Source organism: Haemorhous mexicanus, chromosome 30 (genome assembly GCF_027477595.1).
Source record: "Haemorhous mexicanus isolate bHaeMex1 chromosome 30, bHaeMex1.pri, whole genome shotgun sequence".
NCBI classification, from domain to species: domain Eukaryota; kingdom Metazoa; phylum Chordata; class Aves; order Passeriformes; family Fringillidae; genus Haemorhous; species Haemorhous mexicanus.
Window position 1 is genome coordinate 1446956 of NC_082370.1, and position 20074 is coordinate 1467029.

General features: G+C 61.9%; 1 protein-coding gene across 4 annotated transcripts; it reads right to left on the minus strand.

Moving 5' to 3' along the window:
- Nucleotides 1–515: 515 nt before the first annotated feature.
- Nucleotides 516–15535, minus strand: RHOBTB2 (Rho related BTB domain containing 2). 4 transcript variants are annotated; one of them, XM_059870336.1, is made up of 11 exons: nucleotides 15389–15534; nucleotides 12012–12089; nucleotides 5293–5494; nucleotides 5012–5115; nucleotides 4741–4926; nucleotides 3630–4654; nucleotides 2696–2814; nucleotides 2474–2624; nucleotides 2304–2392; nucleotides 1567–1672; nucleotides 516–1486 (listed from the first exon to the last, which is right to left on the minus strand). In XM_059870336.1, the coding sequence occupies exons 2-11, from the start codon at nucleotides 12068–12070 to the stop codon at nucleotides 1248–1250; spliced, it is 2280 nt and encodes a 759-aa protein (XP_059726319.1). In that variant the 5' UTR covers nucleotides 12071–12089; nucleotides 15389–15534; the 3' UTR covers nucleotides 516–1247. The 4 variants fall into 4 exon arrangements, with proteins under 4 accessions (XP_059726319.1, XP_059726318.1, XP_059726320.1 ...); XM_059870335.1 differs by having other exon boundaries at nucleotides 2304–2624; nucleotides 15389–15535; XM_059870337.1 differs by lacking the exons at nucleotides 12012–12089; nucleotides 15389–15534 and adding an exon at nucleotides 10574–10769.
- Between the last annotated feature and the right edge of the window lie 4539 nt (nucleotides 15536–20074).

The window sequence follows — 20074 nt, forward strand, 5'->3', positions numbered from 1 at the left end:
ACTCAGAAGCAGCGGTGAGTGCCCAGATTGTGTGAAAAGGAGAGCAAGTCGTGGTCCTGCCTGCTCGCTGGGGCTGCCCAGGGACAGAACGCCGAAGGTGAGGAGCCACCTCACTCCTGCAGCGAGGCTGAGGGCGGCCATGCAGCAGGGGAGGCTCCAAGGTGCTCCAGGGACCAGCTGGCCAGAGGAGCAGCGAGGGGACACCACCGGGAGCATCCCTGGGCTCCTCCAGGGAAGGGCTCCAAGGAGTTTTCCCCATCCCAGCTGGGGAGGGGGAGGAGGGAGGGTTGGGTGCCTCCTGCCCTGCCTGGCAGCCCTGCAGGGACACAGGTGGGACAGGCAGAGCCAGGCCGATGGAAAAGCCACCGGGTGTTGGAGCAGGGCTGGGGTCCTGCCAGGCCTGGCTGTCCCTGCCCGTCCCAGGAGCGCTGGAAGGGGGTGATGGCATCACCCCGAGCCTGGCACAGGGATGTGCCCGTCCAGCTGCTCCTCCCACACACACAGGGACCACGCCGGGCTTTTAAAATACCATTTATTACAATGGGGCCTTCCAGGCTAAAATCCCGAGCCCAGGGCTCGGGGTTGGTTTCTGGTGTGGCAGATTGAGGGAGTGGGTTTGGGTTTGGGTTTTTTTTTTTTTTTTTTGCTTTAAGTTTCTGTCTAAACAAAACTGAAGAGTTAAGAACAGGGAGGAGAGGAGTCTGGTCCTCTCCACGCCCTGAATTAGGACTGACCCCACGTGTAGGGGAAATCCTGCAGTGCCTGGAGGCGTTTGGGGACCAGGGTCCCCTGCCCTGTGCCTGACCCTGCTGTGAGTCCAAGGGGGTGGCAGGACCCCCACGGTGGCTCCAGGTGGTGAGATGCCATCAGACACCCAAACCACATCCCAGAGCTTCTGGTTCCAAATCAGAGTGGAAGCTGGATGCGTTTCTTCTTCTTCTTCTTCCTCATGCTGATGATGTTCCAAAAAACAAAACCGATTTCCAACAAAAACTCCCCGTGAAATGAAACCACAACACAGCCCTCGTGCTCCTGTAAACGCGAGTTCCTCCTGCTGCTCGGGCTCTGCCAGTCCTGCCGCGGGCAGGGGGAGCCGGGCTGAGCCCCTCCCCAGCGGCCGCCCCTCTGCTGCGGGGCCGGAGCCGCTCCACGCCCGGCGCTGGGGCAGGGCATCCCCCCCTTCCTCCTCCTCCTCCTCCTCCCCGTCTCCTCCCAGCGACGCTGGAGCCAGGGCAAGGACGGGGCTTTCAAACCACAGCCGAGGAGGAGGAGGAGGAGGAGGAAGAGGAGGCTGTGGCTGCCGACGATGAAGGAGAGGAAGAAGGGGAGGAGGAGGCATTCCAGAAGAGCCACCGCCTCTTGGGCTGCCGTTTGAGGTGGAGGTAGTCTTCCTTCTCCCGCTCCTTCTTCGCCCGCTGGTAGTGATCCTCCTCCTTCAGGTACCACACCGGCGGCCAGCGGTGCTTCTCGAAGTACTCCTGGTTCTCTGCGGGCACACGGGGGAGGGTGAGGGCGGTGCCAGGACCGCGGGGACCTCCCTGTCACCTCCCCCTGGCTGCCACTCACCTCCCGACATGGCCTTCATGTCCCGGGGGAACTTGCGGCAGACGTTGTTGTAGTTGGTGCAGATGTGGTGCAGGCACCAGTCGGCCAGCTGGTAGGCGCAGTGGAACTGGGGAGGATGGGACACCGGCTCAGGGCCACCAGCAACGGCCAGCACCAGGGCTTCACCTCATTTCTCCATGGACATCCAAGGCCAGACCTGGCTGTCCAGCTCCTGGAGCTGCCAGACCCCTCTGTGTGTCACCTCCTGCCCTTCCAGATCCCTCTGTGTGTCACCTGGAGCACCCCCAGCCCTGCCAGACCCCTCTGTGTGTCACCTGGAGTATGCCCAGTCCTGCCAGACCCACCTCTGTGTCACCTCCTGCCCTGCCAGACCCCTCTGTGTGTCACCTTCTGCCCTGTCATACCTCTCTGTGTGTCACCTGGAGCACCCCCAGCCCTGCCAGACCCCTCTGTGTGTCACCTGGCGCATGCCCAGCCCTGCCAGTCCCACCTCTGTGTCACCTCCTGCCCTGCCAGACCCCTGTGTGTGTCACCTCCTGCCCTGTCATACCTCTCTGTGTGTCCCCTTGAGCACCCCCAGCCCTTCCAGACCCCTCTGTGTGTCACCCCCAGCCCTTCCAGACACCTCTGTATGTCACCTCCTGCCCTGCCAGACCCCTCTGTCACCTCCTGCCTTGCCAGACCCCTCTGTGTCACCTGGAGCACCCCCAGCCCTGCCAGCCAGGCTCCTGTCCTACCTGAGCCAGCTCCAGGAACACCAGCACGTCCCCATCGATGTCCACCATCATCTGCGCCGCCTCCATCAGGCCGGTGACCGTGTACTGCTCTGCACGGGGGACACGCGGGCTCAGGGGGCGGCTGGCACGGGTGACAGTCACCCTGCCGGGCCGCAGCCACCCAGACTCACCTGTGAGAGCCACCAGGTGCGGCAGGCAGAGGCGGTTGGCGAGGATGATGAGCTTCATGTCGTCCAGGTCGGGGCTGGAGCTGAACTGCCCCGTGTACAGGTACTCCAGCACCGCCCGCATGCAGCTCTTGCTGGTGTGAGGAAGTGCCACCTGCCAGAGGCACACATTGTCACCTCCTGGCCGTCCCCACCTGTGCCACCCTCCCGGGGGGCTCTGCTCACCTCGTTGGTGGAGCTCTCCACGAAGGGGCCGCCGAACATCGCGGCCATCCAGTCGCAGCTGGAGATGAGCAGGGGCTTGTGGGCACTGATAGCACCGTCATCCAGCACGAAGGTGACATCTGGGGACAAGCACAGGGGCACTGCTGGGACCGGCCCTGTCACCTGGGCTCAGCCACAAAGCACCTGACCCCAGGACAGCAGAGGGAAGGGGACAGAGCCTGCCATATCCTGCATTTTTCCCTAAAATATGGCTCATTTTTATCCAGCATTCCCTGCCAGCTCAGAGGAGCTCGGGTAAGAGCCTCAGCAGTGCTCAGCCTATTCCAAGGGGTGTTCCACAGCACATTTGCCACATTTGCTGGGAAGGAAATGTCACACCCAAACTTGAGTCCTTGGAGAGCTGGGAAGGAGGCTGAGGATCTCCTGCCTCGCTCTCTGCAGCTTCCGCCAGTGGCGTGCGAGGGCCGCCACCGGTCTGTCCCTACAGGGACAGCCTGACCATATTAGGATGAAACAAATCCAGCCGGAGGGAGGCTGGGACATTCCCGTCCCCCTGGGATGTCACCTCGTGCTGGTGGCTCGTGGTGCTCACTGGAAAGCTGGAGAAATCCTACTAAGGGCACTTGCCCCTCATAAATCAGGATGACCCTGTGAAATCCGGGCTGAGAGAGAAGGAAGTCGCCTTTGCAGCTCTTCCATAAATAAACAGAGCTGCTGGACCAGCTGGGGAGCAGGAAACCCTGGGGAAGGGCTTCACACTCACTTTCTCAGGGGGAAAAAAAGGCGATAAAAATCCCCACACAGCAAAGTGTGACCGAAAACCCTGGAGGAGGCACAGCCACACCGCCTCACACATGGAGCAAAGCCAGGAGCTCTGAGCCCCCCCCGCCCCAGTGAGCCCCCAAAAAGGACCAGGCTGCTCCTGGAGCCGTACCCGAGAAAGTCCCCTTGGCCAGGCATTCCTTCACCCGGTTGGTCCTCCGGACGTGGAAGGCTTTGGTGATCTCCTGGTTCATGAACGCCTCGTTGTTGAGGATGTTGGCCACCATCATGCGCAGGTCGAACACCTCCAGCAGCTCGGCGATGTGAGCGATGTGCATGAGGTCCCGCTCGTTCTCGTCCAGCTCGCCCGTGTACAGGTACTTCAGCACGGCCCGGAAAGGACCCGGCTGGATGGACGCGTCCATCTTCACCACCACCATCAGCTTGGACTTGTAGGTCAGCGGGTCCTCGGCCATCTCCTCCTGGATGCTGGTGAAGGCCCTGCTCCATGAGGAGAGGTTCCGGCCCCGCCGCAGCCCGCGCTCGCCGTTCTCGTAGCGGTTGCCCCGCAGGATGCCGTCACTGGTGGAGGCTCTAAGGCACGGTTTGCGCTGGCCGGGTCCGGCCTCCTCGGCGCTCTCGCAGATGTCAAAGCTGGCGGCCCTGAGGAGGAAATCCCGCCCGTGGTGCCTCTCCTCCTGGTGCAGCATCCGCTCGGCGGCCGCCGTGACGGCCACCCCGAAGCCGTGCCCCGCAGTGCTCTGCTGGTCCTCCTCGCTCAGGTCCATGAGGAACAGGTCGTAAAACTTGGAGGAGGAGGTGGAGAGGTAGATCTTGTGTGCGTAGATTTTGATCTTCTCTTGCAGCACCAGGATGACGTCCGCGCACAGGGGGTCCTCCAGAAGGTGGGCCGGACGCTCCTCGTTGTTGGAAGGGGGGTCCGGGACTATGATGATGGGAGGAGGGGGCTTGGGGGGCAGGAAGGGGGCTTGGAGCAGGGGCCGCTGCACGTTGCGCAGGTGGGACTTCCAGAACTGCAGGTGGCGGCGGGAGATGAGGGCGGCACGGATGGCGTTGTCAAAGACGTCCTTGACGCCGAACTGGGCCACCACGCTGGTCTCGTAATAAGGGATCCCCAGCTCCTTGGCGACCTCCCTGCCCTTCTCCGGGGGAAGGATCTCGTTAGGTTTAATTGGCCTGAAATAGACAGGAGATAATTAACGAAGAGAGCTCTTGAGATAAGGAGGGCAGGCAGGGACGTCTCCGGGGCACGAGGGTCCCACCTGGCCAAGGGCCGCCGTGCCCGGTTGACGGCCTCCAGGTCGGCGTAGCGCAGGTCGAGCTGGCAGCCCACCAGGATGACGGGGGCGCGGGGGCAGAAGTGTTTGATCTCCGGGTACCACATGGTCTTCACATGGTGCAGGGAGTTGGGGTTGGCGATGGAGAAGCACAAAACCACAACGTCGGACCTGTGAGGGGACAGTGGAGGGGTCAAGGACCGGTTTGGGGGCTCCCTCCCTGCCCGGGGTAGCGCCGGGCTCTGCCTCTCCCTACCTGCCATAGGCAAAGCGCCTGTCCTTGTGGTGGTCCCCAAAGGTGTCCCAGAGGCGCAAGGACACGCTGACATCATCTACCACATCCCGGGAGCGCTCCAGCACCTGGGGGAACAGAAACCATCCAGCTCCTCAGTCCCTGAGCCTCACAAGGACAACGGCAGGGCTGTCCCCACCGCGGGGAGTCGGCCACGACCCCCCTACGAGCAGGAGGTGGCTCCACCTCCTCGGGGTGCCCGCAGGGTGTCCAGGAACCCCCCCAGCCTCCTCGGCAGCCCTCACCTCCTGGCAGACGCGGTACTGGTCGATGGCCCACACCGTGGGCACGTGGGTGGCGAGGAGCTGGTACTGGGTCAAGGTGGCGTTGCAGGCACGGGCACAGATGAGCCGGGTCTTGCCCACCGCGTTGTCCCCGACCACGACGCACTTGATGGTTTCTACGTTTGGCCTCTCATAATCCATGTCAGAATCCATTAATTGGGACCTGCGGGGGGAACGAGGGCTCGGCAAACATGGCCAGGACCAGCCAGCCGGCGTCTCCAGGGCGCCACAGGGGCACAAAGCAGGAGGATGCTGACACTCCCTGGCAGCCCAGGGAAGCTCTGCAGCAGCTGCCCAGCCCTTCCCAGCTCGCTGTGCCCGCCTGTCCCCTTTAAAATTTCATGTTCTGCTGGCGGTGTGGCTGCTGTGCCACGTCAGACACATGGCCTGCGTTGGATTGCGCCCTCCCAGCTCTCCGGCTCATGCTTGTTCATGTGAGATGGGAATTTTTTTTCTCCCCTCTCCCTTCCTCCTCTTCCTTTTCTCCATCTCCAGCATTTGCAAGAGAAGCTTCCAGAGCCGCCTGACTGAATGCACACACAGGCACTGCCTGGCTCTGCTGTCTGGCAGGGAACACTGACCTGGCCTCCTCTTCACACCCCATTCCCAATGCTGGGATATTTGCTCCCAGCTAAGAGCAGCAAGAAGAAACTCCTTCATTTTCCCAGAGGCTCAGAAGCCACAGGGATTGGGAGAGCTCCCAGGAGCTCTGGTGGGTGCTGCAAGGCTGATGAGCTGCACCCAGGTGTGCCCAGGTGTGCACTCATTCCCTGCTCAAAGCCAGAGCCTAAATCAGCCACAATTAACTCATCACAGCATGAACCCGAGGGTTTATGTGGTTTCCAGGGGGAAAAGCACTGAGGGATTGAGGGATAGCAAAAAGGACTAAAACCCCCACATCCCAATTTCTCTGAACTTCCCAAGGCCACGGATCTCCTTCCCCTTGGGATAGCAAAAAGGACAAAAACTCCACATGCCAATTTCTCTGAACTTCCCAGGGGCACAGATCTCCTTCCCCTTGGGATAGCAAAAAGGACAAAAACCCCACATCCTAATTTCTCTGAACTTCCCAAAGCCAGGGATCTCTTCCCCCTTGGGATAGCAAAAAGGACAAAAACCCCCACATCCCAATTTCTCTGAACTTCCCAGGGGCACAGATCTCCTTCCCTTTGGGATAGCAAGAAGGACAAAAACCCCCACATCCCAATTTCTCTGAACTTCCCAGGGGCACAGATCTCCTTCCCTTTGGGATAGCAAGAAGGACAAAAACCCCCACATCCCAATTTCTCTGAACTTCCCAAGGCCAGGGATCTCTTCCCCCTCGTCGCTCCCTCCTGGCAGCAGCCTCCCGAGCTGCTATAATAAACCACCAGCGCAGTGAGCGAAAATACCCGGTAACGATGGCAACCGAGCCCTGCACGTGGGACCACAGCTCCCCAAACCGGCAGCCTGGCAAGGACTTCCCAATGTTAGCACCTCCCTCCGTGCGCCGGCTCCCTGGGCACACCTGGATCCACGGGGCAGCACCGAGCCGCCTGCCCCGTGGGCAGCTGGAGGCAAAGGCAGGTGGCACAAATCCAGGTCACCTCGGGTGCCAGTCCTTCCACACGGGGCTGGTCCCGAGGCAAAACTTCTCCGAGGAGTTGTCGCCGCATTCCACGCCCCCTCCATCCTTCGGGATGCAGGGAATTCATCCCAAAGGGCATCGCAAACCAGGAGCAGCAGCAGGGCAGGTGGGCTCCTTCCCCGTTAGCCCCTCAAAATCCATTTCCAACCCCCTCTGCTGCCACCCCCTGTCCCCTGCTCCTCCCAGGGATCAGCTCGGCTCTGTAGGACACGGAGATCTCCAGGGTGGGGGGGTGTGAGGGCTCGGGGAGCTTTGCTGTGGTTATTTTTAGGCCCAGCCGTGCTCCCGAGTCAGCCGAGCTGGTTGGGATGGAGGGGGAAGGCACAGGAATGACAACTGCAGCTGGCACTTGGGATGTTTGTGCCTCATGGGGAGCTCAGCCCACCCCCAGCCCAGCCAGCTCGGGAAGTCTGGTGCCTCATGGGAATTAAGGGCTAAATCCTTGTGGGATCAGTGCCTGCCATGAGGAGGGGAAGAGGGGGACAGCAGCAGGGATAAAAAGGGGTTCTCGATAAAGCAGAACCTCACTGGGGAGCTCTGCTGGCCCCACAGTGGGGGGGTCACAGCCCCTCACCCACAACACCACCCCAGGAGGGGCTGAACCTTCTCAAGCCCCCTCCTCACCTTCCCCACCACCACTTTTTTCCTGAGAACAGCTCCAAAATCCACCGCAGAGTAAAAATAACCCGAGATGCCGAGAGATTGGAGTTCCCCCCAAAGGAAAAGCTCTTCCCAGAGGAGCAGGGCTGCTCCAGCCAGCAGCCCCCCAGCCCTGCTCTCCCTACCTGCCGCAGCCCCCCACCCAAACCACAGCACCCAATTCACACCCACACCCCCCAAGGAGAACCCCAAAATTGCTCTTTCCAGGCTCCCAGCCCGCGGTTGCCAAGGCAACTGCACCATCACCCCGGGAGCCGTCGCTTAGCAACTCCCAGGCTCCAAATCCTCCATCCCGCACCTCGCCAGGGGAGGAGAACCCCCAAACCGGGGCGAAACCACCCCGAAACGGCGGCGATGCCCCAAAATAACGGGGTGCTCGGGGCAGCCGCGGGGTGCGGGAGGAACGGGGCCCGGGCGGCCCCGCGGAAGCAGCTGGGGCTGTGGAGGCCGCGGCGGGAGGCGGTGCGGGAGGAACGGGGCCCCGAGCGGGGCTGCAGCACGGCCGGGCCCGGGGGATGCGGCGGGCGGGGGGCACCGGGATCGGGGCCGCGGGGCATCGCAAAGGGCACGGGGAGCAGCGGGAGAGGGTGCGGGAGTTTGGGGAGGGAGCGGGGTGGAGCCGGATTGGGGGTGCGGGAAATTGCGAGGGGTCTCGGGGGTGCTCGGAGCATCCGGGTCGGGGGTGCGGGGCATCGCAGAGGGGTCGGGGAACACCGGGAGAGGGTGCGGGCATCGCGAGGGGGCTCTGGAGGATCCGGAGCGGGTGCGGGCATCGCGAGGGGGCTCAGAGGTGTTCCAAGCACCCGAACCGGGGCTGTGGGGCATTGCAAAGGGGACAGGAAGCACCGGGAGAGGGTGCGGGGCATGGAGAGGAGGTCGGGGAGGACCCAGGCCAGGCGTGCGGGACATCACGAGGAGGTTGGGGGTGCTCGCAGCACCCAGATCGGGGGTGCGGGACATCGCAAGGAGACTGGGGAGGGCCTAGGCCGGGGATGTGGGGCACCGCAAGGAGGCTCCGGAGAGCTCGGAGCACCCGATCGGGGCTGCGGGGCATCGCGGGGAGCTTGGGGGTGCTCGGAGCACCTGGATCGGGGTGCGGGGCATTGCGAGACGGACGGGAAGCACCGGGAGGGGGTGCGGGACACGGCAAGGGGACTGAAGAGCACCGGGAGCCGGCGTGGGGCAGGCTAGGGGGACCCGAGCCACCCGGATCGGGGGTGCGGGGTGCGGAGAAGGGGCCGGGCCCTCGCCGTCCCCTGTCCGGGAGCCGGGCCGGGCCGGGCGGCGGGGCAGGATGCGCGGAGGCGGAGCGGGACGCGGGGCGGAAGCGCGGGGGGGTCCCCCGGTACTTACACCAACACAGACGAAGCGGCGGCTCCCAGGGGCCGGGGCCGGGCTCGCCCCTCCGGACATGGCCACGGCGCAGCTTGCGCGGCTCGGCTGGGCACGGCTGGGCGCCGCGCTGCGCGGCTCAGGGCCGGGGCCGCGGGGGCCCATGGCGGCACCTCGGCCGCCCCGATCTCCGCATCCGCGGCCCGCTGCGCTGCGCGGAGCCCTGCGCGGATCGCGGCCCTGTGCGCTGCGCCGAGCGGTGCGCGCTGCCCTGCGCGCTGCAGTCGCGGCCGCCCCGCCTTTCATTCACAAAAAACAAGCGGCCCCGGCCGAGCCCCGCCCCGAGCCCCCCCCGCTGCCGCGCATTGGCTCCGAGAGACACGGGGGGGGCTCCCGGGGGGGGGGTACGGGCGCATCCTGCCGCGCTTGGGGACCCTCGGCATGTCCCTTGCAGGACGCTCCGCTGTGGCCCCGAGTCCTGCCGTGGGATCCTCATCCCGCCCTTAAATCCTGCCCCTGCTTTGTCATGTCCCCCTAAATCCGCCTTGAGACCCCATAATGTCCTCTCAACCTCCCTTGAAGGGGGCTCCGTCAATTCTGCCTTCGGACCCCCCTCCTCTCGTGTCACGACACGAACCTATCGTGTCCCTAATGCTCCCTTGCAGGGGACTCTGTGCCCCCCAGTCCTGCCTTCCATGTGACCCCATCCTGCCCCTAAACCTCTCTCTAAGTGGGCTCTGTTGTGCCCCCAATTCTGCCTAAATCCTGGCCCTAAAAACCTCCCATCCTGGCCCCCAATCCCACACTCCATGGATCCCTATCCCCCCTCTGCATGAGACCCTCACCCTGGCCCTGCTCCTCCCACCCTGCCCTCCATCCTCTGTGACATTCATTGGGGGAGATCCTACCCTCACCCTCCCTAAATTTCACCTCCATCCTTCTGCATCCGACCCCCCCCGTGCCCCCCAATCTTGATCTGGGGTAGGGGTGCACCCTCTCCGGCATCCCTCTGAGACCTTTCCCTCTCCCCAAATTTCGGGAGGTGCCAGTTCCCAGCTGGGCCATGTGTGGTGCTGCTGGTGGAGGAGACCCCTCACAAGCCCCACAGCCCCCCGGAACACCACCAAACCCTCGCAGGGCTTCTCGCTCGGGCGGGGGGGCGAAGCCGCTCCATCCCTCCGAGCCCTCCAAACACAGCCCACACGCTGCAGCCCTGCCTTTTCACCCTTTTCTACAGGGCTCATTGCAGTCCCCTCCTCACCCCCAGGGCAGCTCCCCGAAATCTGAACCCTCAGGGCACCAAAAAACCCCGAGTCATCTTTGCAGCGCGGCTGCCGGGAAGGCGGCGGGCACCGCTGGCCGCGCTGCCCTGACCCCGTATATCCGCATCATGTGATCCTCGCCGTCCCTTCCCGAGGCTTTCAGCCGCCTTTCCCGGCCCATCCCCGCCGCGGAGCCGCGCTAGGCTCGGCCCCCTGCCTGCCCTGATCCCTGATCTCGGATCAGGCCCGTGCCGGGGCTGACGCTGATGCCGCGCCGCAGCGAACGGCGCAAAGCGCAGCGCTCGCCTCGCCCGGCACGGCACGGCACGGCACGGCCCCCCCAGCCCGGCGCCAGCCTCACCGAACTCGCAGCACGGGGATCTGTCTCTCCATAGCAGAAGGAGATGGAGCCGCTAATGTGGGGAGGGGAAAGCCCTGTTGGGTTTTGAGGCGGCAAGAGGCAGCTCCCGGCGCTGCCGGGACCGGGAGGCGGTGGCGGAGCTGTGGAATCGCTGCCCCGGGAGCTGCGAGCAGCCGAGCCGCAGAGCCTGGAGCTTTCTGCTTCTTGGAGTGGGTCACGGGGAAGGAACACGTAAAGCTTGTTTGCCAGCCGCATGATTTGGCTTATTTGCTCTCTTGTAGCAGGTGCTTAATTGTGGCAGGAAGGGTTCCCGGCAGCTTTCTGGGCAGCCAAACTCCCGCCTGCCCCTCTCGCGGCCAGGCAAAACAAAAGCACGATTGTCACCCGCAGGCGGAACGCTCCGGCTGCGGAGCTCCCCGGGCCTCCTTCCCGGGAGAAAAGGTTACCGAGGCACCGAGGTGGGCACGGGCCGGGGAAAAGGGGTCGGGAGCAGCTGTGGAACACGTGGGTGCTGCTCACAGCCCCTCTCCTCCGAGGGAGGAGGACAACAAGCCTCAGCTGACTGTTCCTCAGCGAGCCCACGCTGTGGCATGGCTTGGCATGGCATGGAGTGGCACAGTGTGGCACAGCCCAGCTGCCCATGGCATGGCACAGCTGCCCAGTGCCATCCCCCTCCCTCCGCAATCCTGGCCAGGGCTGTGATTCAAAGGCCTTTTGCTTCCTGCTCCCATCTTTCCAATCTAAGCCTCTTGAACCTGTCCCCAAGGAATTCCAACTGTCCAGCTCCATGACCCTGACTCCACAGCCAAGGCAGAGCTCTGGGGGTCACACCAAGCCCCCTTTTCACCCCACAGCATCCTCCCTCCTCCTCCTCCTCCCCAGCAAGGAATGAAGAAGCCCTCAGGATATCCAAGATGTGAGTGGACATTGCTCCAGCCCCAGTAAAATTTATGACTCTCCAGTTTAAAGCCAGGGGCATTTCCACCTCTCCCAGGTGCTGCCAGGACCCTGCCCAGCCTCGCTGGGGTCAGGATTCAGCAATCCAAACCCAAACCAAGTTCTCCTTATGCTCCTTGGATGCTCTGCAGCCACTACAGCTTTCCTGGCTCTGCTCCCCACCCTGCCCCCCAAACCCAGCATCGTTCCCCTTGCAAGGGGCTGAAAGGCTGGCACAGACCAAGGCAATGCATCCCTCACTGGACAAAGCAGATTCAGGACAGGGGGACACCCCAAAAACCCCGGACCACACATTCCCAAAGCCCCCACCACCAGGACCCTGCCTTTGCCTTTTCTCTGCTGCTTTCCACCTCATCCACGGGGAGCGGAGGCGTTGCTGTGGCGTGGGTGGGATGGGAGCAAAGAGCAAAGTCCTCGGAGAAGGTGACCGCAGGAAAAGTGCCAGGAGCAGGGGCGGGAGGAGGCAGCAGCAGATACTTACAGGCTGTGAGCCATGGCTGTCATCTTCCCAGCAGGGCTGCCCTTCCCTGGGCTTTCCATCGCTTTCTCTTGGCAGGCTCTGCAAGGAGAGGGCGCAGGGATCTGTGAGACCACCCCAAACACGGACTCGCATCCTAAAGCCACCCCTCCCCACCCGGTGTCACCTCCCCACCCTGGAGACAGAAAGGTTTTGGGAAGGCAAGTTCTGGGCTGGCCAAGCAGCGTCCTGGTGTGGGGACAGAGCTGTCCCTCGTCTCCCCATTGTCCCCATGTCTCGCTGCCAGCTCTGCCCTCCTCATGCCACCCTACAACTCAGCCAAAACACGGAACACACACAGACCTGTCCCCTGCTCTGAAGGTTCCACAGTGGCAACATCCCCTCAGCCCCAGCCAGGCTCTCCCAGCTCCCACCCCCTGTCCAAGCACCTCACCCTTGGCCTAAGAGCCTTCTCTGTGGATCTGAGCTCCCTGGGCCCAGCCTGGCTCCTGGGGTGGCCAGTGGGCCACCGAGTCCCCTGGCATGGTGGCTTTGGACAAGGCTCTGGAGCGAGGCAGGGCAAGGGGCTGTCCCTCCTTCCCCGGCACTGCATCCTGCACACGTCAGGAGCAGAGTCCAGCCTGGGATTGCTCCTGGCAAAGCCAGCAGAGCTCTGGCTCCTGGCAGGGAGCGGGTTCCAGGCACCCACCACGGTGTTGGATCCATCCATGGATTCACCAGGAAGAGCAGCAAGGGTCACCCCTTCACTTTGCTCCTCTAAAATCCCAAATGCTGCAGTTTGGCTTCCTGGATGAGCCTACAAGGGGTCTCCTTGCTCAGGACAGCTGCTCCGAGCGCCCCATAGGCCCCCCAGGCCCATCAGCAGCCAGGGAGGGAGGTGGCAGCTCCAAAAAAAAAAAAAATTGGCTTTTACAGGCTCAGTATCCAGCTGGAGCCGGGAGAAATCTTCAACCAGAACTTTGCAAAAATGGCAGAACCCAACCTTGATGGGGGAACAGTGGGGACAAAAGGACACCCTGGGATGTGCCACCACACTGGTGGGGAGCAGAGCCTGGGAAACAGCTGATACCAGAAGGAAAGGTCTAAAACAAGCAGAAAAGAATGTTTTTGCACCTTCCATCCCCTGCCCTGCCAAAGCAGCAGGGGCTGTCTGAGAGCCAGGAATTCGGGGGGCTCTGGAAACTCCCTGCATGCAGGAATTCTCTGCCCCAGCTGGATCCCATCTCCCAGCCCTGGAATCAGCCACCTGACACCGCCAGGGTGACAGCTCACCCTGCCATCGATAGGGCTGCAGAACTCCAGGGAGTCATCACGCAGCTCATAAATATTTAAACCCAGAAGGAGCCGTGTACTCCTGCAAAACTCCACTCCTTACACAAGCCCAGATCCCTTCGCCCCAGCGCTCAGCTAATCAACATTTGGGGCTCTCCAGGCGGATCTTTTGCAGCTGAAAACCAGGTCAGGGCGAAACGCAAGGTCTGGATCCATCCCTGCAGGATTCCTGCACCCTCCAGCTGGGATTTGTTGTATTGACCACCCCGAGGGGTGCAGACAGAGCTGCTGGGGTGGAATTCCAGCCCAGGCTGCGCTTCCAGCTGCTTGTTGCCGACAGCCCAGGCAGGTTTTGGGGGGCACAGCCGGCCCCACACCCTGGGAGAGGCTGCAGCTGCAGCCTGGAGCACTGACAGGCTGCTCCAGGCAGGATTCACAGTTTCCTACAGCATTAAGAGCTGCTGACGCCTCGTGAAAAAACTGTGAAAAGCTTCTATTTTGGGGAAAGTTCCTCTTATAACGGTGCATCCTGTGGCTTCTCTGTTTCCATTTTTCTCCTGGTTTCTCTTGCTACGGAGAGCAGTGCAGAAAATAGGCGGATAATATTGCCAACCAGTCTGGACTCTCCGTCAGAAAAGGAAAATAACCCTCCAAGCCACCCCCAGCCAAGGAATTCATTCTCATGCCGCACCTGGGTGGGGGCCTGGGGCCAGAAGGGAGAAAACGAGACCCTCCTGGGACTTGTTTTTGGGCACGGAGCTTGGTGGGGGGTTGGATATTTCCTGAAGAGGGAAAATGCTGGTTTTGCTTGGTTTAGACCTTTCTCTCTGGTGTCAGATCTTTCCCACACTCTCCTCCCCAGTCTGCTCCTAACCAGTGCGGTGGCACCCATCTCCCACTATTCCCCCACTAAAAAATAAAAGGGATTCAAACATCAAAGAACGAGGAGTCTGTCTCCAAGCAACTGTCTCCAAGTAGGGAAGGAGAGCAGAGAAGGAGAAACTGAGTGGGGAGAAAACTTCTGGAGAGAGGGAGGGAGGGAACAGCAGGAAAAGAGGGACGTGGGGGTGACAGAGCTGGGAGCAGGCGGGAGCCCCGGGGCAGGAGGATCTCCCTCTTTCCTCATCCAAGCCCTGGCTTGTGAAACAGCTCCAGGCTCCCCAAAGGCACTTCCTACTCCAAGGGCGCTGCCTCTGCCACTGCCCCGCAGGGCACAAAGGTGGGGACGTGACCCAGCCCTGGGTGGCTGTGTGGCCCTGCTGATGGCCGGCCAGGAGCCCCCAACAGCCCTGAGTGCCTTCATGGCCGTGCTGGTGGTCTGCACGAGCCCCCAACAGCCCTGAGTGCCTTCATGGCTGACCAGTCAGGAGCCACCACCAGCCCTGAGTGCCTTCATGGCCGTGCTGGTGGTCTGTCAGGAGCCACCACCAGCCCTGAGTGCCTTCATGGCTGACCAGTCAGGAGCCACCACCAGCCCTGAGTGCCTTCATGGCCGTGCTGGTGGTCTGCCAGGAGCCACCACCAGCCCTGGCTGGATGCATGGCCATGCTGGTGGCCTGCCAGGAGCCACCAACAGCCCTGAGTGCCTTCATGGCCATGCTGGTGGCCTGCCAGGAGCCACCACCAGCCGTGACTGAAACAGCGAGCAGCGCCCGGGGAGAGCCCCCGGCTTTATCTCGGCTTTATCTCCCTCCCCGTGGGAGAGCGGGGCCAAATTCCGTGCCGGAAAACTCTTGGCCCGCACATCTCGGTGTCTCCTGACACGTGGCTCTGCCTGAGCAGCCTCTTCTCTGCCCTGAGGACCACCAAGGCACCCCACAGATCCCACACCCCAATTCCCCACAGCTCCAGGGGGTCGTGAGGGAAGGAGGGGCTGCCAATGCCTCCCGCTCCGGAGGGGCTGCATCGCCCCTGGGCTCCGGGACAAGCCTCGGGGGCGCTTGGAGCCGTTCCTAGGGCAGGATCCAGCCCTTCTCCCGCACAATTCCCCCATTTCCCACCTCTCCGAGCCTTTGCATTCCCCCACAAACTGAAACCCTCGTCCTCTCCATGCCCCATGGGCGCTCCCCGGGGCAGGGGGGTGATTGATCCGCTCCGGGCGGGGTTACCTGAGCGCAGCGCCCGGCTCTGTCCCGCGGCTCTTCCCTCCCCGGCTCTGTCCCGCGGCTCTTCGCTCCCGCAGCCGCCTTCCCTTTCCAGGTGCAAACTAGCCTGGACGGGCAGCACCCATTTTTATACGCTCGCCCATGTGATCCAAACAAATGCCCTAGGGATGAGTTTTTGCACTGACACAACTCAAGGGGCTGGGACTAAAAACCTGTTGGACCACAATCCCAGCTCAACGGACAGGAATTTTCCACTCGGAGCCGTTCAGGCCGGCTCAGGGTGCGCCGGGGCCCGCGTCTCCCTGCTCCCCCCAAAAAAATCCCTTTCTTTTTTTTCCCCCTGAATTTCCCAAGTCTTTCAGACTCGTTCCTAAACGTTTCCTCTACTCCAGCTGGAGAAAACGAACCATGGGATGGTTCCACGGAGGAAGGGATGGATGGGAAGTGTGAAGGAATATGTTTGAGGCACTGATTGCATTTAAATTCTGCAAAGCTTTTAATTTTCCCATGATCTGTGGGAAAAAACAAACAAACAAACAAAACCCCACAGCAGCAGATGGCAGCTAGGGTGAGAACTGGGGAGAATCCTTTGCTCCTGGAAAAGGAAATTCCCTGCAGCCTTGAGGCCTGGGAAAAACACTTCTGCCCAGGTCGGAAGGTGATTTTGGAGCGTCCTGCTCTGCGATGCTCCTCAGGGATGCAGGGGAGGAAGGCAGGTCCCAGGTGAGTCCGAGTGACCAGAAATGCCCGGGATGGGAGCTGGAAAAGAGAGGGTGAGCTCTGGACGGGTGAGTCAATGGGAACCGAGGCAGCGGGGCAATGGCCACGGGCCACGGAAAGGAGGCACGAGCGTGACTCAGTGGGACCGAGCGGTGACTCCGTGGGAAAGGAGGTAGCCCATGGGATAATGGGGCAGGAGGAGCCCCTGGAACGTGCTCCTCTGGGGCTGGAGAGCGCTGGCAGGGGGAGCCGCTGGAGCTGATCCCGATGGATTTGATAAGAGCCGGAACGTGCAGCTCGGCACACACGGGGCCAGCGCAGCAGCGCCTGCCTCACCTCCAGCCCGAGGTGCTGTTGGGCTCGCTCACCCCTCCAGGATGTTCTGGCCTCGCTGCAGGCACAGCCCTTTGCTCCGGCTTGGCTTAGAGAGGGAACTCGGGGGGATTTTTCCGCCTGATTTGGTGGGAGGCACTAAAAGGCGACGGTTTTGCAGGGTCACGGGGCAAGGGAAACGCTCCCCGCCCGGAGCAAGGGCAGGTTGGCAACCGCGTCTCGGAGCATCTGCAAATGGTCCTAATCTCGCCCAAACTGCTCCAAATGATCGCCCTGGGGAGATCCCAGCCCTGGGGCTCTGCCAGAGCCAGGCGGGCACAGGCTCAGCCCTGGCTCTGGGGATGCTGCCGCTGGAAGGAGGGGTAGGTGGAAAAGGGGGGCCTGGCTGGCTGAGTTGGGGACCCCAGGCTGTTTTCTGTCGCTTTGCTGCTTAGGGGTTTTTGGGGTGTAGAGGCAGCGGCTCTGTGACCCTGCTGGTGTGAGGAACTGTAAACAGGGGAGATTTAGGGGTCCCCTTCAGAGCCAGGGGGGCTAAGGGGCTGTGAAAAAACACTTGGGCAGGGGAGAAGCTGGAAAATGTTGTGGAAAAGATGCTCATGCTGAAGGATTCTCCCCAAATATGGGAAGTGCCCTGACCTCCTTCCAGCCCCCAGACTGGTTTTGGGGCATCATGAGGGGACTCAGGGCTTCCCAGGAATGCGCCACCGCTGGGACTCAGCTGTGAGCTCGTTAAAGCTCTACCAGCCCCTGCTGCAAACCAGCTAAACCCATTTAGGGAAGGGTTAAGCCAGTTCAGAGTGATTTGGGAGCCTATTGATGCAAAGGTTAATCTGGTATAAGTGCATCAACATCGGGGATTTGAACCAATTTAACTGTTCCGGCTCCAGGTTCTCCCTGCAGGATTTAGGGAAGCGCCCAGCCTGTGCTGCCCTTCCTGCCAGGCTGCGGAGAGCCTTGGGAAGAGGGAGAAAACGAAGCAGGGACCAGAGCCTTGGGAGGAGGGAGAAAACGAACCAGGGACCAGAGCCTTGGGAGGAGGGAGAAAACAAACCAGGGACCGAAGGGAAGAGCCTGATGGAGGCTGAGTGCGGAATGCTGCCCACCCCTGCCCAGCCGGTCGGGGCTCCACGCGGGTCCCGGTGCCCAGCTGGCACCGGGGAGCAGCCGGGTGGGCAGTGGGACCCTCCCAGGCCATCCCAGCTCGTGGGACCGGGCTGAGCCCGAGCTGAGTCAGAGCAGAGGATGCTCCTTCCTCTTCCCGGCTCCTCATTATCCCGCTGCCCCAGGGCTTTCCCACGAGCCTCATCCAGCCGGGCCGTGGCACTTGGAAGAGGTGTTTGTTTATTTTTTGCTGTCATCGCTGAAGGGCTGTAATCACAATTAGAGCGTCCACGAGGCACGGGGCAGAGATTCATCTCCTTTCCAAGGCCGCGGTGCTCAGGAGAGTGGGAGGGAAAGAGGGAAAAGGTGGAAATGCTTCCATGCCGATCCCCGCGCCCACACAGCATCCCTGGGGAGCGCGGCGGGGTTGGCAGAGGTCACACCTGAGGGTTTCTCAATGCTTTCCCTCCGAGCTGCTGTCGCGTGTCGGTGCTGCAGCAATTCCCCGTGGCTTTTCCCGGCTCCAGGAGCGGGCAGTGGGGCGTGCTTAATGCAGGAATTCGAGCCGGGAAGTTCCACAGGGGCTCAGCGTGTGGGAACGGAGGGACGGGAGCGGGATTGGATCGGGCAGCACCTGGAGAGGAGCGGGCTGGGCCGGGCCGGGCCGGGCCGGGCCGTGCCAGCCCCGCTGGGATCGGGGAGCTGCCAGGCTGCGGAGCTGCTGCTGGAGGAGCAGCGGCTCCCGCGCCGCTCTGCGCTGCCTTGTGACTGCGAAATGAATGTGCTTAATATAGGCCAAGTGAAAACATTCTGCCCAAAATAGAAGCCCTTCCCCAGAAAGCGCCGCAGCTCCGGCAGGAGCAGTCACAAGGTACCTGCCGGGCACGGGGGGCTGTGCCAGGTGTGCCTGTGCCGCGCTGCACATCCCCTCCCGGCTGTCCCCAAGGTCACCTCCCGCCCCCGGGCTGCAGCTCACCCCGACCCTCCCCGAACGTGCCGGAGGAGTTCAGGGATGGGGATTGGGGCTGGGATTGGGGTGGGGTGCGGGGGTGATGGGGTGGGGGCCGCATCCCCAAATCCTGTGATCCCGCGGGTGCTGCAGGGGATGGGATTGGATGAGATGGGATTGGGATGATTCCAGCTCCTGCTGCACCTGAGGTTTGGGATGGGATGGGAAGGGAAGGGGGTGGCTCTGGGGGCTGCTGCCAGGCTCGGGGGCTCGCTCAGCTGTGTGCTTTTCCCCAGACAATATCAGATATTCCTCTGCTCCTGCTGGAATACCCGGCCGAGTCAGAGGAGTGGGGGCGCTGCCACCGAAGGGTTTGGGGGTCGCGGCAGCCCAGGGCTGCTCTGTGCTGGGTTTGTGCTGCGCTGGCAGCTCCTCCTGTTGGATCCGTGCAGCAGCTGAGCTGCTGCCAGCTCCAAAGGCAAAAAGCACCGCGGATTCCTTCCCTGATCCCCCAGAGATTCCTGCTCGGAGGGTGCTGTGGGTCCAACGCCCTTTTGGGGGCTCTGACCTGTCCCCTGCGGTCACTCGTGACCTTCCTGGGGACGAGGTTTAATCCAGCTCCACCAGGCCCAGGAAAATGGGCCAGGAGGGGCTGAGAGTTCAGCGCTGGAGCTTTGGCAGGTATCGAGGGAAAGCCAGAAATCCTCCCCTCTTAATCCCAGGCTGCAGCAGGGATCTGCATTCGGTCTCTAAAGCTCTGCTGTTCCAGCCTGCGGCTCACAGGAGGGGTTGGGGAGATAAATTCAACCCCCTCACTCCAGATTTTGCCCCAGCATCTTATTAATGCTGGAAAAACCCCAAAATTCCCTTTAAGGTGTGGCTCAGCCTTTTATGCTGTGGTGTCTTTAACCCCTGCCCCTCACGTGGCTCTGGGCAGGCCCAGGGGACTTCCCGAGCCCCATAAATCTGTCACATCCCTGAAATCCACTGAAAAATTCCCCAAGGAGCAGAGCCAGCCCCGCAAATCACTTCAGATGCAAATTTACGGCGTGGCCGGGGCCAAGCGGGGTTTTTGATTCACGGAGCTCCTGCCCAGGGGCTTGGCCAGGACAAGGTGAAGGCGACCTTGGCTTGGAGCAGGGACCGAGTTCTTGGCCAGGGAAGGAGGGCAATGTGAGGACAACCCACGGAGAAGGGAGATAAGAGGCACAGGGAGCCAGGGCACAGCTGGAGCTGCTGAGCGAGGAGAGAGGATGTGGGTTTTGTTTCCCTCTCTGATGGCCGGGCTTCCTGCGAGGCCCGAATTGAGGGAATTCCCCCGGCCACCCAGGCTCTGCCAAGTGCTCGGCTTGGTGCTGCCTTGCTGCTCGCTATCAGCAGTGTAAATACTTTTTTTTAAGTGATTTTTCAGCCTGTAGGTGTTGGTTTTTTGGAGTTGCTCAGGTGATTTGCTCAGTGGACTCTGGGGCATGGAGGTGCCACCTGGGAATATTCGAATTTTTTCCCAAAAGAGAAGAAAATGCTGGATTATTGAGGGAAGAGCTGGGCTGGGCTGATGCTTGTGGAGCCCAAGGAGCATTTTTATT